We start from the raw sequence: 25406 nt of genomic DNA, 5'->3' as shown, positions 1-25406 counted from the left end.
GAGATATCGTTTACATAGTGTACCCCCATCCCAAAAGCACCTATCAAAAGTATTCTTTAGTGATTGGTGAATAAATATTTAAAGTGTAGGGGTTTGGGGCTCCTGCACCCCAGAACATACAATGCACAAAGGTAAGAGTTGAGGACAGAGAGCCTGTACAGGGTGAGGGAAAGGGACAGGTGCTTAACACTATGTCACCAAGCTTAATTCCTACCCCAGAAAGGAGGTAACAGTCACAGAGACTTTAAGTGGCTTGCTCAAGGCCACAGAATTTGACTTTCTCAAAGATGACTTAGCTGTGCTCTCAAAGCCAGCCTAAAACCCCTTTCAGGATTTCAATTTTCTTCCTTCCTTTCTTTCTTTCTCTCTTTCTTTCTTCCTTCTTTTCTTTTCTTTTTTCTTTTCTTTCCTTCTCTTCCTTCCTTCCTCCCTCCCTTCCTATCAATTTTCTTTGTGTCTTTTTCTTTCTATCCATCCATCCAATCTATCTCAACTCTCTCTCCATTTGTTAGAATACCTATTTCAACCTTCTCCATTCTCCTCCAGCTTCCAATACCGCTTCCTCCCTCATTCTCAAAAAAAAAGTCCTTTCTTGGGAACTCAAGGAAGAACAGAGAGGCCACCAGGCAAGGGTATCTTGGTATTCCTGCCCACTTCCCACAAAATCACCCGCATCCACTTATATCTTTTTCTTCCCGAGCTGACATGAGAAGAGTCCTCCACACAGTCAAAGGTTAATCCTGCCAGCAGACTGGTTAGTACCCATTTCTCCCCCAGCCCCTCCAGCCCCCACTCCCTAGTCCACACACATACTTCCTCTGAATACCTGCTGCACTGGGCGTCAGTCTCTCTCTTATATTTTTTAACCTCCTTCTTTGTATTGACATGCTTCCTTCAGCCATAGGCATGTCATGAAAATGAAACGTATCAAAACCCAACATGCTTCTAACCTATCACTCTCTCCCTCTTTTTTTCTCCTTCCCTGCACTGAAGTCAAGCTCCTGACAAAGGTGTCTACTGTCCAGTTTTCTTCACCTCCTGTTCACTTTAGCTCATTTCAATTGGTTTCTCATCTCATTACCTCACTGAAACATTTATACCAAGCTTTCCTATCTCGGAGCTGGTAAATTCTGAAAGCTAAACTGTTTATTGTATTTAGTACCCTGCAGTATTTGACCCTTCGTGGAACCCTCGTCTTCCTCTGACTTCTAGGCCGTCACTTTCTCTGGATTTCCTCCTGTCTCTTTGGCTTCTCTTTCTCAGTCTCCTCTACAAGTTTCTCCTACTTCTCCCTGGGCATATCCCCAGAACTGTTCTCATTCTATAAGCCTTCCTGAGGGCTCCATTCCAAAGGCTTCACCTCAATCACAACCTCCCTGTCCTACTGGACATCTCCTTGTACGTGTCACAGAAATAGCTCAAACCCAGCATGTCCAAAATGCAACCTGTCGTTTTACCTCAAAATCAGTTGCTCTTGTTCCTCTTATTGTGTTCTCTACATACTTAGTTGCTCAAGTTAGAAACCAGAGTATCACCCTTGATTCCTCTTTCTCACCTCTACATTCACTCAGTGAGCTCTGTTGTTTCTATTTCCCAAAATAGTTTTCAGTTCATTTCAGTTTTTCTTCAATCACTACAGCCGTCTCCTCATACTGGTACTCATCATTTCTTACCTGAATTCCTGAAATATTTCCTTAAATAGTCTCCCTGCCTCAACTACAGCCTCACTCTCTTCCAATACCTCTTCACTCTTTTTCCACATTGATCTTTCTTAAATGTAAATATACTTATTCCACTTCCCTACGTAAGATGCTTCAATAACCCCCTCACCACATTCAGGATAAAATCTAGACTCCTATCACATCTGGCTCCTGCCTATCTGTCCAGCCTGCTTTCATCATCATCTTCCCGGACACACACTCCACTACACTTAAGCCCAGTGAACCACCTTCAGCTTCCTTAGTGAGTGATGCTCTCCTGTGCCAACATTTCTGTCCACAGGCTGCTGCTTCTGCTCAAATACCCATCTTCCCCTTCATCTTAATGGACTTAAGACTCAAGCTCATTCAATGAGGATTTACTGGCACTGGGCAAGGTGCTGGGAACACACACCTGAAAACAGATCCTGCCTAAGGAAGCTCACAGTCTCCTTAAGAAGAGAGATAAGTACTGAGATCATCAGAATTCAGTGTGAGAGCACTAACAGAGGGAAACAAAGGGAAGGTGTCCTGGAGGAAATAACTCCCGAGCAAAGTCTTGAAAGATGTTCACCACCATATGACCTACAGGAAGAGGAATGGTGTGTGCGTGTGTCATTGGAGTGGGGGGTGGGGGAGGGATGACTGTAAAGTACCCTTGGGATATGTAAGCAGAGATGCACAGATATGCAGTGCTCAGGTGGATGTGCAGGTATAGAGATGAAGAGAAAAATGTTAGAATGGAAAGCAGTTAGAATGCAGATGGCAGCTGAAACCATGAGAACACAACACCGTACTGCCACCCTGTTCCTGATACAATTGAACTGCTATGGCAATGAGGACCCAAATGGACCGCAGCTTTATCCCATGTTGATGTGTTTAAGAGAGCTACGTACCAGGCTGAAAATATTCTTTTCTTCATTTTCTAAACTATTAGTTATTCAATGAACAAGACCTACCTGAATACAGAAGTGAGCTAGTTAGGTACTCTGGGAAATTTGAGAATATATATGGCATAACATTTATGCCAAGGTAGCTTACAACTCACTGGGAAAAACAATGGGTTTTCCATTATCCGATGGAAAATTGGATATTCTGTAAAATAGTACTCTAAGGAAACCAGGCAGGAGAGGCACCAGTTTTGGTTGGGATGCTTAGGAAATGCTTCTCATAGGAAGCTGAGCTTTGGCCTTGAGAGAACCCTGAGGGATGAAAGGACCTTCAGCAGGGGGCAGAAAATGGACAGGCATAATAGGTCCCAGAGACCACAAGAACACTATACCACACTGTGCAGAGAGCTTTCTCTTGATCTCTAAGAAAAGTTAGCATGCAGTAATTAAATATTGTGAAGAGGCCTGAGAAAGGAGCCTGGCTGGATGCCTGTTGGTAGTGTTCAAGGTAAGAATCTGCTAAGTAGCATAAAGTATAATAAATACATTTGCTTGCAACAATACAGACTTTCAAAAATACTGACTTCCTGCATATGGAATAATGGTTTTATACTTGAATACTTATTTATTTTAGGGTCTGGTTTTCCTATCATAAAATCCAAGTATGTGATCAGAATAACCTACAGGTATCTAAAATGCTAGCCCTTACTAGTCGTGATATGTATCTTCAAACATTCACAGAAGGAAAATATACTTCCCAAAGATAAGCTGTAATTAAAGTCATGGAGGCTAGATTTTCTTCAATGTTTTCTTTGCTACTCTATTTCTTAAGCCAAGAAAAAAACCACTAGACTTTGTAATCTTCTCAAGAGTATTCTGTTGCTCAAGAACAAAATGTTCTCCAAAATTATCAAAAATCTATTTGAAATAATACAAAATATAAGGTGGGATTCAATTTCAAGGTTCTTATCGTCTATAGTTAACAATGATGGAAGAAATAGTGGAAAGAATAATTTTGTGCATGCTTAACTAGACAATTCTGCTAATGACAAAGAGAAGCCAAACTCTAAAATCCACTACTCTATTTCCTCTTAACACCAAGTTATGCTGAAGCAGCATCCTAACATCTAAGCATCCTAAACAATCTAAGTCAACAGAGAAGTTGATTCAGAGGTAAATGCATTCATTCATTTACTCATTCACTCACTCATTCGACACTTACTGAGCACTTATCACACGCCAGGCTCTGTCTAAATGCTGGAGTGCACGGAGAAGAAGCCAAGCCCCTGCCTTCACGGAGCTTTCACTCTAAATTCAACTCAATTTTATAGCAATGTCAAATTACACAAAGGACTTCAACTTAAAAGTTTTCCTTCCAGATGCTGGATGGGGATACTTTCACAAAAACTTATGTGAGTGTGCAGCTTCTATTCTGAATTCAAAATGAATAAGCTAAAATCTTACGTTTCTTTTAAGAGCTACTTAGAAAAGAACACAAAAGGCTTTTTAAGTAATATGAAATTCAGAATCCCAGAATTGAGTCATGAGGGATCTCTGAGGTTATCTAGTCTAATCTCCTATAAGAGAAATTCCTCATGGGGTATATGTGGAAAATTATCATGTATTAAAATAATAATCTAAAAAGCATTGTATGATAATTGTTATTGAATCAGTTTATTAACTCCCCTTTGTTAACAAATTCCACAGGTGATAATTATTACCTGTTCATATGCCCAGAACTTAACAGCTGTCTCAGGAGCAATTTTAATGACATTTGTACCATTTCCTCTCCAAAGTGAGCAGATACCTCCCTCTTTCACCATCTGTCGAAAGCCGCCATATATGTTCATTTTCTCTGATTTTGAACCATGGACCTAAAAACAAAAGCAAAATGATATTAAATACTGGTGGGATGTTATTATTACTATTTCTAAAGTAACCATACAATCCACTCTCTTTTCTTCAGTATTATCTATTACTGCATGAAGATGTATTTGAAAATAGACTATAGAAGGCTGAGAAAATATATAATGGGAAGAACTATAACCATCATTTTAGAAGCCTGACTCTGAATCTAAAACTAAGAAAAATCGTAACCCTCAGTGTTGGAAAACAAACAGAGAAGGCATGATCAAAAGTAAAATTATGAACAACATTCATAAGATAAAATGAACCAACTTATTACTTATTAGGCTATGGAACACCCTTTGGAACATGAGCAAGTTCAGGATAAGAAAAATTAGAAAAATATACTGAATGTAATATATTATCCCTCCCCCTGAGAAGTAATACTGACTTGAAATATAAATGGGACTCAAAACAATCTGGATGTTATGTTTTTCAGAGCCATAGAGAATAGAATACACACAGCCTGACACCAAAAATAAAAATTGTAACTTCTACAGCTTATCTCGAAATCTCATGTACCAACTGCCTAACCCAGTGAATACTGATGAATTACCTGGCTCATACTACCGATGTGATAGTTGTTTAAATAAACTAGACCTTATGCTTGCCTCTATATAAAACTGATTAAATCTAATAAACCAAAAGTAATTAAAGAAGTCAGCTATTCTTCTGATTGTTTCTGCTTACACAAAATGAGTGACTACTATTAAAAAAAATAAACCAAGAAGGGAGGAAGGGAGAGGCTGAAGACTAAAGGTCAGCCATGAGGGCAGTATGTGATCTAGTCACAATAAAAACTCTGGACACCAAAGACTCAGGTGAGCCTCCTTGGTTGGTGTGCAACTCTGTGCATATTGTCACATGCCAATGTCAGGAAACAATACATTCTGACTCTCTGGGGAGAAAACAACAGAAACTCTGCATTTGGTACTTCCCTGGAAGCCCTATGCTCTTCTTTCCTTGGCTGATTTTAATATATATCCTTCAGTGTAATAAACCATACCATGAGTATAAAAGCTTCCAGTGAGTTCTGTGAATTAATGAATCTGAAGGTAGTTTGGGGAAACCCCTGAACTTTCAGGAACTAAAGTCGAAATATATCCATTTTATTTTAAATAAACTTCACAATAAAATATGACAAAGGAAAAGATGAATGTTTATTCAAGCTCTCTCAAAGCCGATTTACTATTGTTCCTAAAGAAAAACATACAGGCCAATTCCCTCTCCTTTTTTTTTAAAGCAGTATCTTTACCCCTAAACATATTTTGAGATGTAGGTACATTCTCAATGGATGCTAGTTTAAAATATTGTCAGAAATCATTTTGTACAGAAATCTAATGGCAAATATAGAAAGTGCTGACCATAGGTATAACAACACAACTTTTAAAAACCATTTTTAAGCAGCTAGTATATTCTAGCAGGGTGTTCCAGCCTACCAGGCATTTTCACATACCTTACATTATTTAATTCTTACAACTACCCTTGTTAGATATTCCTATTCCCATTCCAGAATGAAGGAAAATGAGGCCTCAGGGGTTTCATGCAGTGTGAGAACCATGAGCTTTAGAGCCAGAAATACTCCATTCCTTGTCTAATTTGTTGTAAAGGAAAAGTTATTTAACTCTCTGAGCCTTGTGTTCCCCACAGATAATATGAGGATAAAATCCCCCCATGCTGGGTTACTAGAGGATTAAATGGGTTACCATAATGAGCACCAAATAAATATTAATCCTTTCCTTTCCCTCTTTCTTTTCACTCTGACCGGCCAAGCCTACACTGCTAGTAAATAGGAAAGTCAGCTTATAAACCCAGGTCTTTCCTTCCAACCTCAGCTTTAGAATAATTTTTTAAGTTACATCCTTGTTCCAAGATTCTAGATTTCAGAAAAACCCTCTTTTGAGAAGGAACATAAAATACATGGAAAATATAAGTAATTTAAGGAGAACCCTACAATAATGGCTAGAGATTTCCTTTTCTAATTAAACATTTGAATAGTCACAGAAAGCCAAGATTAAAAGTTCATCACACACATGTACCAACAATTTAAGGTTTGGTCAAACACTGAAATACTTAACATGGACTGAATTTAGGATTAATAGCAATAAAATTGAGAGACTTTTTTTTAAAGGTATGACTATCACTGCGAAATCTTTTAAACTTTTTTCAAAGCACCGTATTTCTCATTGTTTCAGAATATTTTGGGCAAACTTAGAAGATCGCAAAGCTCACCTGCATCATGACTTTCAGACGATCCAAAGGGGCAGTGCTTGTTCGAGAGACGGCACCAGCAACACCTCCTGCCAAAAGCTGCCTCCACCACTGCCCTGACTTCTTTTCATCTTCCGTGAATTCATCTGGAATAGTTAAACTATCTCCTATGTCAATACCCTGTTAAAATGGAAGAAAGAGCCCCAGGCTCCATCAACTAAAGACAGATCATTCCAGAAGGTTTGCTTCTTTGAAAGAAGAATTACACATTTTATAATTAAGATCAGCTTCAATCCTTAGAAAGTGCTATACTGAGCCAATCTGAGCATATAGGCAACTATAAGTAGCCTATTCACACTAAATGAAGTACAGTATCAGTCCGCAAGAAATGAAAATGAACAGTAATTACAAATTTACAAAACCAAAAATTACAACTTTTTTCTTAATAGATTCAGAATAACTTTTCTCTTCTAGGTCTAAGTCAGAATGAAAGAGCAGCATTTGATCAGAGGTAGTGAATCCTTAGCTACAGAAAGAAAATAATTTGTCAGTTCTTCAAAGATACACACCTTATCTCAAAATTATATACACATTATACTTTATAAAATGATATGTGCTATAAACATGTAAATAAAAATTAAATTAAAACTGTAATTTGAGTACCCCTAAACTCATTTCCTATATAGACTGTCTGTAAATATTTTTATAAATCTGACTTGTCATTTAAAACATGCAATAGATTCTATATAAAATTTAGCTTACAGGGAGGTATTGTTTAAAACGATCTACCTTCCAATCTTCTCTAAATATTACTATAGGTTACAAACATAGCTTGACAGAAACAAAATTCTGTAATAATATTTTTACAACTTTATTATCTAAATGATTCTAGTGTAAAAGATTTTATAGGTAAGAGTGTCAGGGTAAGGAGCTTTGCTATAGTAGTAACCCTCTATTTCTTCATTTTACAATCAATAAAATGGATACATGATTGTAGCCTCAACTATTACTATCTCCCAAGATACAATAAGAATTTGATTATGTAAATATGACTTCACATAAGTATAAAATTTATCAAGACAACTGAACTACAAATATAGTACTATTTTATACTCATAGTTGAAAAGGCATTAGTCACCAATAATTCTACAATGCTCTAGGTAAGTTTAGGCATTGTTACTAGTAACAATGTGAACTCTAGGCTTCATTTAGTGCATATAAAACATACTGAAATCCAGGAATACGTATAGAAGTCAAGCCCGTTAGAAAAATAAAAATTCCCTCAAAGAGTTCCCACTCTTTTCAGGAACAGATCGCAGAATGAAATGAATTTCATTTACCCCAGGATATTTCAGTAGGATATTAATGAAATTTAATTAAAATTTGAAAGTTTAGAAGAATACAGATGGATAGGTGTGCAATACTAAGCAGATGAGCCAAAGATTTTTTAACCTTCCATGATTATTATTATAGGTGCCTTAAGCCAGAGATAAATGTAGGTGGTTGACTGAACAAGCAAGTTTCAGAAGGGATCTTTGGTCATTATCAACCACGAGGTACTGAGATTATTTAGGCAATATATTATCGATAAAAAGTAAAAGCCCCGGGACTTCTCTGGTGGCGCAGTGGTTAAGAATCCTCCTGCCAATGCAGGGGACATGGGTTCGATCCCTGGTCTGGGAAGATCCCACATGCTGCGGAGCAACTAAGCCCGTGCACCACAACTACTGAGCCTGTGCTCTAGAGCCCACAAGCCACAACTACTGAGCCCATGTGCCACAACTACTGAAGCCCGCATGCCTGGGGCCCATGCCCCACAATGAGAGAAGCCACTGCAATGAGAAGCCCACGCACCTCAACAAAGAGTAGCCCCTGCTCGCTGCAACTAGAGAAAGCCCACCCGCAGCGACGAAGACCCAACACAGCCAAAAATAAATAAAATAAAATTAATTTTTTAAAAAAAGCTTTAATATACTCTGAGTATACACCAAACAGAATACATAGAACTCTACAAGTTAAAGAGCTATTGAGACGGGTACCATGGCCCATAAGTGTTACAGAGTGCTCTTGGATGATAACCATACCAATTGCTTACAGCTCCAAATAAGTATAAATTAATACATAAAGTGTACTCACAGTAGAATGTTTCCAGAAACGGATAATTTCCTCAATGTCTGTAACAGGGTTAAATAAGAAGTAGTCTCTCCATTCATTCCAGTCCACTGTCATCGTCCCATCAGCATCGATGCTGAAAATAAAAAGAAGCAGATTAAAGAACAAAATAAAATGTATAAATAAAACGAACATTATTGGCCATGTTGCAGAGTGACAGTTTCTCTTCCAACTTAATATTCTTAAAAGGTTTTTGGAAATGGCAACAAGCATTTGATAATCTGTTTTAATCATTTAGATAAAAATAGACCCCCAAATTACAGGTCTCACTACAGGCTACTTTTGGTGCTCGGTCAAACTCCAAGTCAATGAGCTATCAAACACTAATGCTGGAAGATAAAATTGGGGGGTAGCAATGAATGAATTTATGATCCATTTTTTCTTACACTGGCTCAAGAAGATAGTTCTTAATGTTCTATTGTAACATTTGGATGTGACTTCAGAATATACTCAAAATACACTATCAGTTTCCTTCTCCAATTTTCTCTAAGCTAAGAAAATTAAAAACGATTGTAAAAAATAAAATCAAACTTGGTGATTGGGCCTTCTGAGTCTTAAGAAATCCTGGTACCTTATCTTCAACATTTAAAATTAACATATTGTAGCCTTGGATATTTTTCATTAACTTTTTGCTTATTTTAGTAGGTTCTTGGCAATAATGTCATTTGTACCTGTTTATTTTCCTAAAAGCAACTTTAAACTGCCCAGGATTTTGATAGTTTTGTTCACTACTGTAGACCCAGCATCTAAAATGGGCAGTACAAAGTAAGTGCTCATTTATTTATTGAATTAATGAATATATCTGAAAAAAAAGTTTTGGTGGCTCCTCTGAATTTTATATTTATTCTATGACTTGTGTGAAAGTGATGCATAAAGATGGCAGTCAGATAAAATGCTATTTTCAGATATTTATGATTATATTTTCCAGTGCCACTTTTAACTTTGATTGCATGCATGAAATTACACCTAAACTTTCAATTGTCCCAGCACACAGGTGTTAACATTCCATATTTTTTTTTTTAACATCTTTATTGGGCTATAATTGCTTTACAATGGTGTGTTAGTTTCTGCTTTATAACAAAGTGAATCAGTTATACATATACATATGTTCCCATATCTCTTCCCTCTTTGTCTCCCTCCCTCCCACCCTCCCTATCCCACCCCTCCAGGCGGTCACAAAGCACCGAGCCGGTATCCCTGTGCCATGTGGCTGCTTCCCACTGGCTATCTACCTTACGTTTGTTAGTATATATATGTCCATGTCTCTCTCTCGTCCTATCACAGCTCACCCTTCCCCCTCCCCATATCCTCAAGTCTGTTCTCCAGTAGGTCTGTGTCTTTATTCCTGTTTTACCCCTGGGTTCTTCATAACATTTTTTTTTTCTTAAATTCCATATATATGTGTTAGCATACGGTATTTGTCTTTCTCTTTCTGACTTACTTCACTCTGTATGACAGACTCTAGGTCTATCCACCTCATTACAAATAGCTCAATTTCGTTTCTTTTTATGGCTGAGTAATATCCCATTGTATATATGTGCCACATCTTGCATAAGAGTCCTAGTTACTACTGATGTTTATGACACTATTCTTCTGGGTTAAAATATTTATAGCTCTGTCTTTTAATCACTATTTTCTATTTTAATGCAATTGTTTATTGTCTGACCCTACCCCTCAAACCCCCACACACGCATGTAAGCATCCTCCACAAGGCAAGGATTTTTTATTTTATTCACTGATGTGACCAAAGTGTCTAGAAAGGTGCCTGGCGCAGAGCAAATATTTGTTGAATGAATAAATGAATTCCAAACTCTGCAGCTTAAAGCCACAGAACACTTAGTGCTGACAAACTTCTTAAATAAGATAGTCTCACTGTGGGTTTGAATTGTGTTTCTCTTCAACGTACTAACGAAGTTGAGCATCTCATCGTATTCATCGGCTGTTCATGTATTTCCCCTTGTGAAATGCTTGTTCATATCTTTTGCCCATTTTTCTAATGGGTTGTGTCTTTTTCTTAAACGTTTATAGTTCTTTATATAGTTGATTTAATCCTTCAAGTTGTAAGTTAGCAAGTACCTTCTCTTTGTCTTTTCATTTTATTTATAGTGTCCACGAATAGATGCTCTTAATTATAATACAGCTGAATTTATCAATCTTTTCATATATGGTTACTGACTTCTGTATTTTTTTAAAATAAATTCTTCCCTATACTGAGATATAGACATTTGCTTCTTTCTCCTCTAAAGGTACTGCAGTGTAACTTTCACATTTAGTTTGATTTTTTTAATTGAAGTGCAGTTGTTTTACAATATTACGTTAGTTTCAGATGTACAGCAAAGTGACTCAGTTATATGTATAAATTCTTCAGATTATTTTCCATTATAGGTTATTACAAGATATTGAATATAGTTCCCTGTGCTATACAGTAAATCCTTGTTGCTTATCTATTTTATGTATAGTAGTTTGTATCTGTTAATCCCGTACTCCTAATTTATCCTTCCTACCCTCCCTTTCCCTTTTGGTAACCATAAGTTTGTTTTCGATGTCTGTGATTTCTGTGCACGGCGTGAGGCAGGTACCCAACTGTATTTCTGTCTGCATGGATAACCAGGTGCACCAGAACCATTTATTGCATAGTCTCTCCTTTTCCCAGGGATTTGCAAAGCTACTTCTCTCATGTGACAAATCCCAGATACGGCTGGGTCTGTTTCTGGGATGGTATGTTCCACTTGTCAACTTGTCTATCTGTGTAGCAATACCACTAAGTCTTAATTATAGCTTATAACAACTCTTTGATATCTGATAGGGCAGGCCCCCAGCTCCTTAGGGTTCTCCGAGAATGTCTTGGTTATTCCTGGGCCTGTATGGTTTCATTTTTCTCTAGAAATGTTTCATAGCCCAAATGCTTGGGCAAAGAGAACAACTGAGAGGGTGGTTCAGGATTGGGGGAAAGTAAATAGGAGTGGTGGAAGGAATCAATCAAGAGGAGATTGACGGACTGGTGGAAATGAAGGGGCCAGAGATCTGTAAGTCAAAATGCAAGTGCCATAGGAGCAAGATAGTGTAGAATCTGGAGGAAGAAGGGTCAGAAGGTAGGATACACAGGTTTTTAAGACTTCAGACGAGGAGTGGCTTCAAGTTATGATACAATCCTGAGAGGGAGTGGGCTGCTGAAGCAAAATGGAATAAAAGTCTCAGGTGTGTTGAGGAAGGCAAGGAACACTGATGCTAGAAAGAGGAGTCACCAGCCCGAATACTGAAGTTTCCTAGGACTTAAAGAGAAAATGACTATTTGACAAGTGCCAAGGTCCTCAACAAATGTGGAGAGGGAACTAGAGATAAGAAAATTAGAGGAAAGAGGGATGGAGATGAAAGCCTAAATGGAAAATGGATTTTACTTGAGAGCGGAAGATAAAGATACATGAAGCACACATGTTTGGGAGCAACTGCCTACCTATTTCAGCTACTCCCCACCCATGTCGTCTACTGAAAAAGTAGAACTAGGAGGCTGTATTTCAACCAACTGATTCCTGTTCTCATACTCTGATGACTCAGCCTCAGCTGTTTCAATCAGCACCTTTCAGACTTCTCTCCCATGAATTCAGTTTTGAGTATACTAAGAGACAGTGAAATGGCAGAAAGGAAGCTGATATTTGGAGGTATTACAAGTCACGCTGACGGCCAAGCACTCAAGGGAAGGTCCGTGATTTCCACTACTGAAAACACAATCCGATTCTGCCTTTTAAAACACTGAGATAATAGAAAATATATAACTTGGTCTCTGTTCCCTGTTCCTGGCAAGAGCCCCTAAAGCCCTTGTAATTTCCTAAGTGATAAGAGCACTAGGGCATCTTTTGTTCTAATGAGGCAACTCTAGGTGGGCTCCTGGATGGCTCCTGGATGAGGGCTGGTCACCAGAAAAACCAAGTCATGATTAGAAGCTTGGAATTTTCAGCCCCCTTCCCACCCCCATCCCACCCCAATTCTCCAGAGGGGGAGAGGGACTGAAAATGGAGTTAATAATTGAGCATGCCTACATGAGGAAGCCTCCATAAACGTCTCAATAGCACGGGATTTAGGGAGCTTCTGGTTAGCAAACACATCCATACACTGGCAGAGTGAAACACCTAACTCCACAAAGACACCTGTGCTCAGGACCCTCCCAGGCCTCTCCTTACATATCTTTTTGTCTGCCTGTTCATCTGTATCCTTTATAATATCCTGAAATAAACTGGTAAGAATAAGTAAATGTTTCCCTGAGTTCTGTGAGCTCCTCCAGCAGGTAACTGAACCCAAGGAGGGAGAACGTCACGGGAACCTCTGATGTGTAGTCAAGTCAGGCAGAAGATGTGGGTAATCTGGGTACCTACTACTTGCGATTGGCATCTGAAGTGGAGAGAAGTCTTGTGAAACTGAGTCCTTAATCTGTGGGATCTGACACTACCTCCAGGTAGACAATGTTAGAATTGAGTCACGTTATAGGACACCCAGGTAGTGTCAGCTAGAATTGCTTGCTGTGGGGAAAAAACCCCACATATTCAGTGACCAGAAGTTTCAGAAGTGAAGTGTTTTGTGTGAGTGGTAAAGGAGTCACGTCAAAGGGCAAACAGGGCTTCTTCTATTGCACCAGCCCTGGAGGCCTTGAAAGAGTTTCCCATTCCTACACTTTAGGTATACGTGTACACACAAAATGAAAAGCGAGAAAAAGGGGAGAAAGATATTGAAAGTACATAGTGAGGAATGGTAAGGTACAAGGATTTGTTTTAAGCCACACTTACAAAGGCAGATCTCTAATACAGGATACTAAAAGTAAAAAAAAAAAAAAAAAAAAAAAAAACTGTCAATAGAGGAAGAGCTTACCTTTGAAGAATCAACTCTGCTTGTTGTTTAGAAATAGTTAGACCTAGTATCTGGAGAGACTGGACAATTTCAGAAGCCTCAATTTTTCCTTTAAAAAATAAAAATTATAAACTCAGAACTGATAAGGACCTTAGAAATCATGAATTTCAAATCCCTCACTTTATAAGGGAGAGTCTTGAACTGATTAAGGTAAAATTGTGAATTTAGATGAGCTATAGATTTGCTTAAGTACACATTGCAACACCAACTCAAATTTCAACAAATACATTAAACAAATATACACACATTATTTCATTCAAAAATCTTAACAGCCTTGTAGGTAAGTAATGACATTCCATCTAAAGAAAAGACTGAGAGCTTACATGGCCTTACCAAGAATGACATTAAGAAGCAGCAGAACTGAGATTCAAATCAAGATACTGTGACTCTGAGGTAAATTCAATTAAGCTAGGATCTATTAATTTTAAAGCACGCATTTCTACATTTTAATAAATGATTAAGCATTTATTATACATAAAGATGTAAGGCACTGAGTTAAAAGAAAGCAGAAAATGACTAAATGAAGCCAAAGAGCGTGGAATATTCTTTTGAGAAATCTGGCAATAAAAATAAAGCAGGATAGTAGGATGATGGAAGTAGGAAAATTATTATAAGAGCAATTAGAGCATGTTGTAGAACAGAGAAGAATCAGAAGAGAAGAAAGAGAAAACATAAGCAATAAATGTAAGATTGCATTTCCCTCAAGCATCCCACAGACCCATGAGGATCCTAAGACTAAGATGCATGGAACAGGTAAACAAACCAAAGGGTCTGATGCCAAACCAGGATTAAGAGCAAAGTTCTCCAGGAAAAGAGGAAAACAAAAATTACTGTTAGTGGTGAAAGGAAAGACTCCCTTTAAGGGAAGGACTTTGAAGGAATGACAGGATTTGGAGAGACTTCTCCCAGGGAGAAGAAAGGAGCAGCACGAGAATCTGGACAATGTAAGAGCAGTTAGAGGCGTCACCCTGTTAGCGATGAAATTTTTCAAATACCACTCTGAATAATCTCCTTTATGATTGCACTCTCAAAGAAGTACAGTTGATTCTCATTATTCATTGTAGTTACTTTCTATAAGGTCACCATGAACACAGAACTAAAGAACCGAACCGCTGTTCCTAAGGGAAATACAGGGTTAGGCTCCTGTGCCTCTGGTCACAATATTCTCATCAACCAATCAATACAAAAACCTTGTTTTCTGTGTGTTTCTGTTTAAAGACACCTTGCTTAATATATATTATTGACTCATAAACATTGAACTCATGGTCAACAGCACTATAACTCATGCCTGAGTGAAGCTTTTCTGACACACGTATTTTCTTCCAAAGGCACATCACAGCCTTCCCACATTTAGGAACACTCGACAGCATTTCAGCACTGTTCTTGGGAGCCATTGCAAATAGTGAAATCACCAATAAAAAGCATAAAAATGCAAAAAACATGGCACCAAGTAGACTGCAGAAGGACTTGTTTACAATAAAAAGGCTAAAACAAGAACGCAGCACATCGCCTCTTTCTATCTCAGCTTTAGAAATGTGCTCACCAAGAAAATGAAATTTGTGGCTGCTCAGCGCAAATCCATGAATGACTGCAAGAGCACTGTGAGTATTGATTTGGGGGTTACTTATGGAGTTAAATTTTAGCAAGTAGAAAAATTCTCAAATACAGAATTCATGGATAATGAGGATAGACTGTATATGCTTTGCTTTAAGAAAGTCTAATAAACAAAAGTATGAACCTATAATGAAAAAGTGTTTTTAAATTACAAAAACAAGATAAACTGAGGGGAAACTGTTTGTATTTACTACAAATTTCATCTTTAACACAACATTATAAATCAACTATACCTCAATAAAAAATAAAATAAAAATATTTCACCTTTAATTATTTCTTCTGGTTCATTTAGAATTTTCTGAAATGGACCATTGATACGTGCATACTGTACGTACTGAACGATCAGCCTCTACGTATCTGGAGATGATACTGAGGTAGCTTCATCTCCCGCTACTGCCTGCCCTAACACTATATAGACAGTCCCTTCTCTGCAGCTGAACTTTAGAGGTTCAGGGTGGGATGAAAGTTTGAGGGAAGAAATAAATTTGATTATAAGAATTGAATTTTGCTACAAGATTGGACTAAGGTAGACTTGGAACATACAATGTAAGGTTTATGGGTGGTAACAAATATTCTAACAGTACTACTTTCCACCACAAACTCAGCTCTTCCTGGCCAAGTCACAGATTTGAACAATCATCAAAACCATTCAAAGGGTTTAGTTGTTTCTTTGTTTGAAGAAACTTGCCTTGAGTCTAACTGAAGTTAATGTTCAGTAAAAATCAGGGATCAACAAACTATAACCCTCTGGCCAGTTGCCTGCTTTTGTAAATAAAGTTTTATTGGAACACAGCCATGCCTATTCAGTTACATATTATCTATGACTGTTTCTGCACTGTGACAGCAAAAATGAGTACCTGCAACTGAGATCACACGGCCCACTAAGCTAAAATACTATCTGGACTTTTACAAAAAAAAAAAAAAAAAGTTTGCCTATCCCTGGTATGAACCATATTTTCTCTCAATTTATTTGTTTAACTTGTTTCTTGAATAACAAATCTTGAATGAAATGGTCTTGACCACTCATGCGTGGGAAGGGGTCTGAGGCTGCATTATACATTTTTAAAATAAATGTCCTCTTCCTATCAAAGGCTGCTTCTGGTGATAAGGGTTTGATAGCTCTTCTCTTTCTCCTACAGTGGCCCTTACTTTTTGCTCCACATGACTGGGACTCTAACTCCAAGCTATTAATCTAAATAGAAAAACTATAATCCCAATCAGAAGGTATATATCTGAACGTCTATCTGCTATTTTCTTTTCTAACTTTCAGAATCAGAGCATCTTCTTTGATCACATGTAATTCTTTCAAAAAGACTATCAAATATAAGAAAATCTGAAAGTTGTTTAAATTTGAGAATATATAATACTCATGCTTAGTATGAATAAAAATAACTCTCTTGCCCAGAGAGCAAAAAAACATAATTATTATTTTTAACCCATAGCTTTAAGTCAAATCAGTATAAGGTTCCATAATTAATATTTTACAAAGGCCCTACTCACAGTTTATGATTCATTGGGCAAAGCGACATGTAACTTTTCTTCAATAAAAACATTCTATATAAAAATCACATTACTAAGAAAAACAAGTATTAACACAAGTAATAATTATCATCTAAAAATAGACTGACTAAATATACATTATTTTAGACTTTTGGAAGCACGAGATGTGCTTCTTCATAGCTGGTGAGAAACAGAAAAGAAAGACACACCATCATTATTTTTGTCCAAACTCTTAAATGCCAGTTTCATTTGTTTCTCATGGTCTTTAAGGTACTTCATAAATTCTTCAAAATCCAGCTTTCCATCTTTGTTGACATCACCAGTAGTAAAAATTTTCTACAAAAAAAGAAAAAAATTAGAGATATTTTTATATGGGTTAAAAATACTAGATGTTTTGTATGTCAAGCAGATTGGCTGTTTTCCTATTAAGACTTGTATTTTATAATTCCCAAGATAGAAGACAAAATCTTGACCTAAATTTAAATGTTTAAAATAGTATTTTTCCCTGTAATTTCCAAAATTAAATAATCTTTTCCTAAAGATGATTCTTATAAAAAGCTGTCATATCAAACTGTCTATCTCTATTAAGAAAAATCATTCCTTTTGAGAAAGAAATAATATATTATTTCACACAAATATATGTATTGATATATACACACACATAATATATATATACATAATATATATGGGTACAATATATAAAACTGATAATACTATTTTTATAATTATATGAATACAACAATATATAAATGGATACTATATATATATATATACACATATAATACTATATGTATTACACATACACATATGTACATGTATAATACTATATATTATATATACATATGTACATAATAAATATATACATAACACTATATATGGACACACATACATACACAAGATAAATGTATTACAGTAATCCCAGGTTGGGTTAACATATATTTTTTAATCTTGTAATTTACCACAGTAACAGAATAAAAAAGAAAAGTCATGTGGTTACCTTAATAAATGAGGAAAAACATTTGATGGATTCAATATCATTCGTGACTAAAAATTCTGAGCAAACTAGGAATGGTGCTTCCTCAAACTAATAAAGGGTATCTACAAAGAATTCTAGCCTTTTTTGTTTAAACTAGTATGACTAGCATTCTCTTATCTGCAACCTAAATGCCATCAATTATTACTTACAGTTTTAAAAGCAAATACATTTGTAGTGTCACTGAAAAATAATTATTGCTATTTAATTACTTTTACAAATTAGACTGAGGATGATTTTCATCTGGAAATTATTTTCTGATTACTCAACACATACACTGAGATTTGCATAATCCAAGAGAAAATGTCACAGCATTCTGGGGCCCCATTTATGTACTGAAGTTTCATCTAAGAAGTTTATATTTTGGTCAATGAAAATAACAGTGAACAACGATCATTTTAGAAATTACAGGTTAAAGGACATCTCTAACGCTATCTTTGAACAGCCTGATTTTTTTACCCATATTTCATTAGCCTTTGTTATGGTAAATAAAGATTCCCAGAGTTACAACTGTCTAATGACTCTGACTTTTGAGTTTCATTGCTTATTCCTCTGTGGAAATAAAGACCAGTCAAAGGAGAAAAGGAAAGGCTGTTTATTCTGAGATTACTATAGCAAGGAAGTCAACCACTGTCACTTGTATTTTGGCTCAAAGGCAGGAAGAAGAGTGGGAAAGCTTTATAGTAGGAAAAAACGGAGTTTTGTGGTATGCCCTGATTGGAGACTGTTGGCCTGGGAAAACTGTAGGTGGGCTAAAGCAAAAGTGGGGCATCCTGTGTGGTTGGTTAGGGGGGCATATTTGGCTTTTTCTAGTTGGTCTTAAGTTGGAAGCAGGGACAAAAATTGGGGAAAATGTCAGTTACCAATTAATTTCTGGCCATTTGGGGCTGACTGTTACACAAGTTATTGTTTAGCTTCCTGGACTGTCACTAGAGATAGCATTCTGGCTTCCAGTAAGTCTGACTTACAGCGGGTTGGCTTCCTGGATTGTTTATTATAGACAAGGGGTAGTTTTCTGGGTAGGTCTTAGGTCAAAGTTCAAATTTTTTAAAATTGAAATATAGTTGACATACAATATTAAGTTAGTTTCAGGTGTACTACATAGTGATTTGACATTTGCACACATTATAAAATTCAAAGTTCAATTTTAAATACGGTCTAACCACTGTCTATTTGCATATTCAGTCTCTCACCTTTCACAGCAAAAAAAACAAACCAAATCAAATATCATTCAAAAAATCTGTTCTCAGAATAAAAAGTTGTATCTTTTCTTTCTTAGCAGTATGTAAGTACCATTTCTATATTTAAAAAATCAATTGAGGGCTTCCCTGGTGGCGCAGTGGTTGAGAGTCCTCCTGCTGATGCAGGGTACACGGGTTCGTGCCCCGGTCCAGGAAGATCCCACATGCCGCGGAGCATTCAAATCAATTGAATTCTCAATCTATATAAATAAACTTCTACTACAGAAGCTGGAGACATGGGGGTGAAAACTCACATCAAAACTTCCTAGAGATGTCACCATCACCTGAGGAAAAGCCACATCAGTTTCCCTGAAATATAAGGTTCTATGTGCAGAACCTGGTGCAGAGACTGCCAGAGTTTTGATATGTGATAAAAAGTCATAAAAAGCCTTTATATGGTTCACACCACCTCTTACCAAAAACAAAAGACAAACATGCAAAAAAATTTGTTTTGATAAAGAAGAAATGTGTTTTAAAGGGTTAAACTTGTCTATGGCATGATCCTGAATTTCTTATAAAAGGTTAGTTTGTATCAAATAAACAAATATCAATACAAGTCACATGTGAAAATCTAAGTACAAGAGTAGCTGTAAAAAAGCATGAAGGACATTTAGGTTGAAAAGGAAAAACACAATTTAAAAATCCAAGTAAACTTTACAGAGATAATATTTTGGACTGGTCTGGTCCATGGACAGCATCCAGTCCAGGCCTCTGATGTTACAAATGAGGAAACCAGGACACAGTGCTTGGCATATAGAATGTGCTCAAAATACAACTGATCAATGACTAAGTGAATGATCAAACTAAAGACTCCCAAAGTTCACGTGGCTAATAGGAAGAGTTTTACCAAATCTTAACACGACAGAACTCATTTGACAGTTTTTTGAGCATGAAGTGCCAATTATCTTAAATGAATTTGCCAGTCTTTAACTCTCATGGATCTCCATCTATTGGGTTAAACATCCAAAGAGCAAAGATCATTGGAAAGTAATAATTATACTCAATAATAACTTCTGAACAGAAGATAACTTGGAAATACACTGATAGAAATATGCATTAGGCACTGCATACTGAGAAGGATCCTCTCATCTAGGTTGCTGGGGAAAAGATTTGCAAAGGAAAAAATGCCCAAGCTCATTCTTCAAAAGTCTGATGATAGGGCTTCCCTGGTGATGCAGTGGTTGAGAGTCCGCCTGCCGATGCAGGGAACACGGGTTCGTGCCCTGGGCCAGGAAGATCCCACATGCCGCGGAGCAGCTGGGCCCGTGAGCCATGGCTGCTGAGCCTGCGCGTCCGGAGCCTGTTGCTCCGCAACGGGAGAGGCCACAGTGGTGAGAGGCTCGCGTACTGCCAAAAAAAAAAAAAAACAAAGTCTGATGATAAAGGCACCTTATGAGGAAACATCAGCATGGGAGAAACCCCAAGAGTACAAGCCACTCAGACTGATCACCCTCCTTCCAAGAACAGAAACCAAAATACACTATTAGAGAACTTCCAACTCCCACACAACTCCCAAAACACACAGTGATTATGCCAGTTCCCCAAAGTGGGAAGAGAGCATCTTTGGCCTAAATGCACATCTAGGCTACTAGTAACAGGTGAGTACATTGAACAAGGTGACTCCGAAAACAAGGTTGCAGCCAACATCTTGAGAGCAATTTGAATTTAGAAGTGTTATTAGAGCCAGGGAGAAAATTGAGAAAAATGCTTGGGAGGAGTATTATTAACGCTGTTATTCTTCATACAGTAACGCTGGTAATAGACCTGAAAACTATAATGGGGCCCAGCATCAAGCTTGGGAACGTGTAAATTTGGCTTTACCCTTCTCTGCCCAAGGCCCCTCCAGAATTCTCAGACCCAACATCTCTCCGACCACAGCCCCACTGAAGCCCACCTTCCCTTCGTCCTGAATGACCCCTATGTCCTGCAGGCCTTCCTGAAGTTCAAGGATGTCCAGGGTCCCATCTTCAGTATAGTCTAGGTACGAAAACAGTTCTTCATCGAAGGCGTCCATCTGGGATGTCTCTGGTGGCAGAAGTGCTTCGAGTGGTCCACGCTGTGACCCCTGTTAGTCTCCCTGAGGTGGAAGTGAGAGGGAGGATGGTGATCTCTGCCCACCACAGGCCGAGTTGGAAAAGACCTAAGGTAGCAGCTGCCTCTCTGCTACCAAAGCCAAAGCCCCTGGGCCAGGTACAGAACGGAAAGGGGACGGTTCATCCCCGCGGCTCCAGAGCAGAAGCACGAGATGCGCCGGGAGCCTCAGAGGGGTTGGCGCTAGAGGCCAGGCCTGGAGTGTGAGGCCATGGAGTTCCGGCCTCACTCCCAGATCAGCCAATCAGACTCCCTGTTTCCCACCTCACTCCCAGGAAGAGCCTTTCCTCCAGAAGCTTCCTGAGAGACCTCCGCACAGGTCTGTCTCTAAAGGTAGAACTTCTTTTTAGAGAAAAGTGGGTAGGGGAGTTTTGAGACATGGACTGTGGGGCCATAATGACTGGTGGTATTGGTCCAACATTTTTTTGTTTTTTAAGTTGTCTGGTCACACCTAAGACTTCTTCTTCTAAGGTTAAGACACTTGGGAATTATTGTAATGAAGCTTGGGACCAGAATGAAAATCTGACTACGTGGGCCTTTTCTTCTGTGATCCTCTCCCCCAGTTCCTTATCTTCACTCAGTATCTGCAGTGGCTCCAGAGCAAGGCTGCTGAACAGAAGGAGTCCCATCTCCATCTGTACAGATTGTGGCAGCACACTTGGGAGGATAATCTCAAAATGGGCAGAAGTTAAGTCAACTGGGGTCCAGGAGATACTCATAAACAATGTTTATGGCATCTTCTTAATCGCCACTTTCCGTAACCACTGAGGGCTCTGGCTTCCCTATACACATACCTGTGGTCCCCCATCTGGCGCCATTGGAAATGTGGAAGTGTAGTTTCACAGTCAAAATTTCACTTTTTACATAAGTTACTTTTAAAAATATGGAGTACTCTTTAAAAACTTGAATGTTAAAATTCATATGGAGTAACAAGAACTCTCATGCTGGTGGGAATGCAAAATGGTACACTTTGGAAGACAGTTTGACAATTTCTTACAAAACTAAACACACTTTTACCATATAATCCAGCAGTCATGCTCCTTGGTATCTACCCAAAGGAGCTGAAAATGTATGTCCACATTTTCTAAACACAAATCTAAACACAAATGTCTGTAGCAGCTTTATTCATAATTGCCAAAATTGGAAGCAACCAAGATGTAGGTGAACGGGTAAGTAAACTGTGGCACATACAGAAAATGGACCATTATTCAGTGCTAGAAAGAAAAAAGCTATCAAGCCATGAAAAGACATGGAGAAATCTTAAGTGCATATTACTAAGTGAAAGAAGCCAATCTGCAAAGGTTACATACTGTATGATTCTAGCAATATCATATTCTGGAAAAGGCAAAACTATAGAGACATTAAAAAGATCAGTGGTTGCCAGACGGTTGGAGAAATGGGTGGAAGGAGAGATTTTTAGTGCAGTGAAAAATACCCTGTATGATTCTGTAAAGATGGATACACATCTTCGTACATTTGTCCAAACCGATAGAATATACAACACCTAATAAACTATGGACTTGGGGTGATATGTCAATGTAGGTTCACCAACTGTAACAAATGTTACCACTCGGTGTCAGATGTTGATCATGGGGGAGGCTATGCAGGCGTGGGGGCAGGTGAGATATGGGAAATCTCTAGACCTTCCTCTTAATTTTGCTGTGAACATAAAAATGCTCCCCCAAAATGAAATTTTTTTAATTCATAAAGATAATCTAATCAAGCCATTATCTGTCAGTTTTTGCTCTATTTACTCATCGTGTCAAGTACCGAAAACACAGAGAGGACCATCCCATGTCCTTGAACTACCCATGGGTTTGCCAGGAAGAGATTATGCCATGGTTAGTCATAAGTACTACTGCAAGCTTCTCAATAAACGTTTCTCCCCAGAGCTGTTGAGCAGTGGCAAACATCTAATGTTGTTTCACAAGATGTGCTGTGGCCCAATCAACAAGGAATTCTCCAACAAAAGAGAACTTTACAGTCCACAGGGAATGATCCTTCCCTGGGCATTGCAGAGAATGCAAGTAGTCACAAAGAGTCATAGAAGACAGACATCCAGGCAGGCGCAAGAGTCTAAAGACCAAGTAGAAAAGATAGAAGTCACAGCCAGACTTCCGAATAAAGAAAACAGACTAACAGCATTTTATATAACTGAGAGAAGAGAGCAAAACATAGACCTGATCATCTCATCATTTTATTGCCTTAATTCTAAATCCAGATTTTTTTTTTTTTTTGGTTCTACACTATTCTGAAGTCTTCCAAGCCTAAATTGAACCAAAATAAGCATACTTCCAGCTAAAACTGCTGACTCTTCATCATCGGTTTATTCTTTTGATTTCCATTTCAGTAAATTAAAATTCAGATTATTTCTTCTGCTCTTTGATGTTCTGAAATTTTTTTCCTCAGAGTACCTCAAATGACATCCAAACATTGGGATTGCCTTTTAAAATGTTCTAACGTGGCCTTTGATGAAAAACAATGAGGAGGGGGAGGCAAAGAGGGAGGAGGGAGGAAACGATGGAAAATACTCCAAAAAGCAGATAGGATTACTAGATTCTTACGGGAAAATTAGTAATAACTACTGTATCTCCTTGTTCCTCATACTACCTTCTACTCTCAATTCCTGAGTCACTGGAGAACTTAATGTGAATTTTATCTCTTCTAAAACACTAATTTCATAATGAGGAGATTTGGAAACACATGGAAAAGCAGGGTCACTCATATCAGAAGAAACCATAGTGAGTTCGCCTCTAGCTAGTTCTTAATTTTGTCTCAGGACTTGCCTTGATGTCTTTTCCCTTCCCTGTATACTTTTGGAACACTTAGTAACAATTAGTTATTGTATTCCTTATTATGTTCCACATTCTTTCCATTTAAGGCCTAAAGGAACTTAAACAGAAATCTGCTCTCTTCTACATGCCAAATTCGTTACAAAAGCTTGGCAACACGGAGATGAGATCAAGTCAGACGGAAATTTATAGAGATTTCACTTTAGGTTGAGTATTTGTTTTAGATGCAAATTATCTTGAAACCTTCCCTTGAAGAATCACCCCATAGTTCTCATTTCTAGATACTCAAGTGGGTAATCTCCCCAATCCTTGACATTATACAAACCCTTGACCTATGCCTCTGAAATTCTCCCCCATAAAGACTGACCATGTAACCCTAATTCCAAGTATGTGATTGGCTACTGTCGCCCAGGCTCCCCTCCACACCCTCTCTTCCTCCTGTTTTTGCACAGCCACCAGAGTGATCTCCCTAAGTCATAAGTCTGCCTGTGTTCCCTCCTGCTTAAAATCTCCCAAGTGCTCCCGTCACTCAATTGATAAAAGTCCAAACCACCTGGCAGGTCCTCGATGCCTTTCATGATCTGGCCCTTGCCTGGCCCTGACATGACACTATTCCTCAAGAAGGCCAACTGGTCACTCGGTGGAAAGTCAGTTATATTGGGTGCCTCCTGTGGTGTAAGGGACACTGGGTCTTCCTCAAAGGAAGGCAGGGGTTTCCCTTTCCTGCCCACAAAGGTTCAGATAGCACCACTATCTGGGGGCTTGTGGAATGCCTGATCCACAGGCGTGAAATCCCTACAGAACACAGCATCTGACCAGGGGATCCCTTCATAGTGTAAGAGGTGTGGACGTGGGCCCGAGACCACTGGATCCACTGGCCATTTCACACCCCACACCATCGGAAAGCAGCCAACCTCACAGAATGCTGCAATGTCCTACGGAAAGCACAGCCGAAGCACCACCTAGGAGACAATATTTGGCAAAAATGGGTTGCCACCCTTCGGGATACCGTTATGTACACTAAATCAGAGACCTACCATGTGGCTTTGTGCCCCCAAAAGGAAGAACACATGAGTCCAGGAACTAAGAGGTGGAAGCAGGAGTGGTCCCACTTACTATCACTCCCATTGACCCAAGGGGGACTTTTTGCTTCCCATCCCCACATCTCTGGGCTCTGCAGGGTTAGCTTCTGGTCCCCAAGCAGGATAGATATACTCTTGTCAGGGAACACAATGAGGGTCCCATTGAACTACAAGCTATAGCTTCCATCTGGACATTTGTAACTCCTTGTGTCCAGGGACCAACAGGAAAGAAAGGAAGTCACCCTCTTAGTAGGTGTAAATTGGCCCTGATCAGCAGGA

The 25406-nt window shown here is 38.4% G+C and overlaps 1 protein-coding gene across 3 annotated transcripts in view; it reads right to left on the bottom strand.

The window, feature by feature from the left end:
• SLC25A24 (solute carrier family 25 member 24) overlaps nt 1-25406 on the bottom strand; it is a 42700-nt gene that overhangs the window by 13130 nt on the left and 4164 nt on the right. For 2 of the 3 annotated variants that reach the window (XM_007449341.1, XM_007449343.1), the window contains exons 2-6: nt 17098-17224; nt 13736-13823; nt 8840-8951; nt 6725-6883; nt 4309-4461 (exon numbers count right to left, since the gene is read on the bottom strand). In XM_007449341.1, the coding sequence (XP_007449403.1) occupies nt 4309-4461; nt 6725-6883; nt 8840-8951; nt 13736-13823; nt 17098-17224 (639 nt within the window). Of the gene's footprint in view, nt 1-4308; nt 4462-6724; nt 6884-8839; nt 8952-13735; nt 13824-17097; nt 17225-21056; nt 21177-25406 lie in introns of those variants that run through there. The other variant, XM_007449342.1, reaches the window with a different exon arrangement.

This window comes from Lipotes vexillifer, unplaced genomic scaffold, assembly GCF_000442215.2.
Source record: "Lipotes vexillifer unplaced genomic scaffold, Lipotes_vexillifer_v1.1 scaffold393, whole genome shotgun sequence".
Lineage (NCBI taxonomy): Eukaryota > Metazoa > Chordata > Mammalia > Artiodactyla > Lipotidae > Lipotes > Lipotes vexillifer.
The sequence above is the reverse complement of the archived record's forward strand: the minus strand, read 5'-3'. Positions and strand labels throughout refer to the sequence as shown.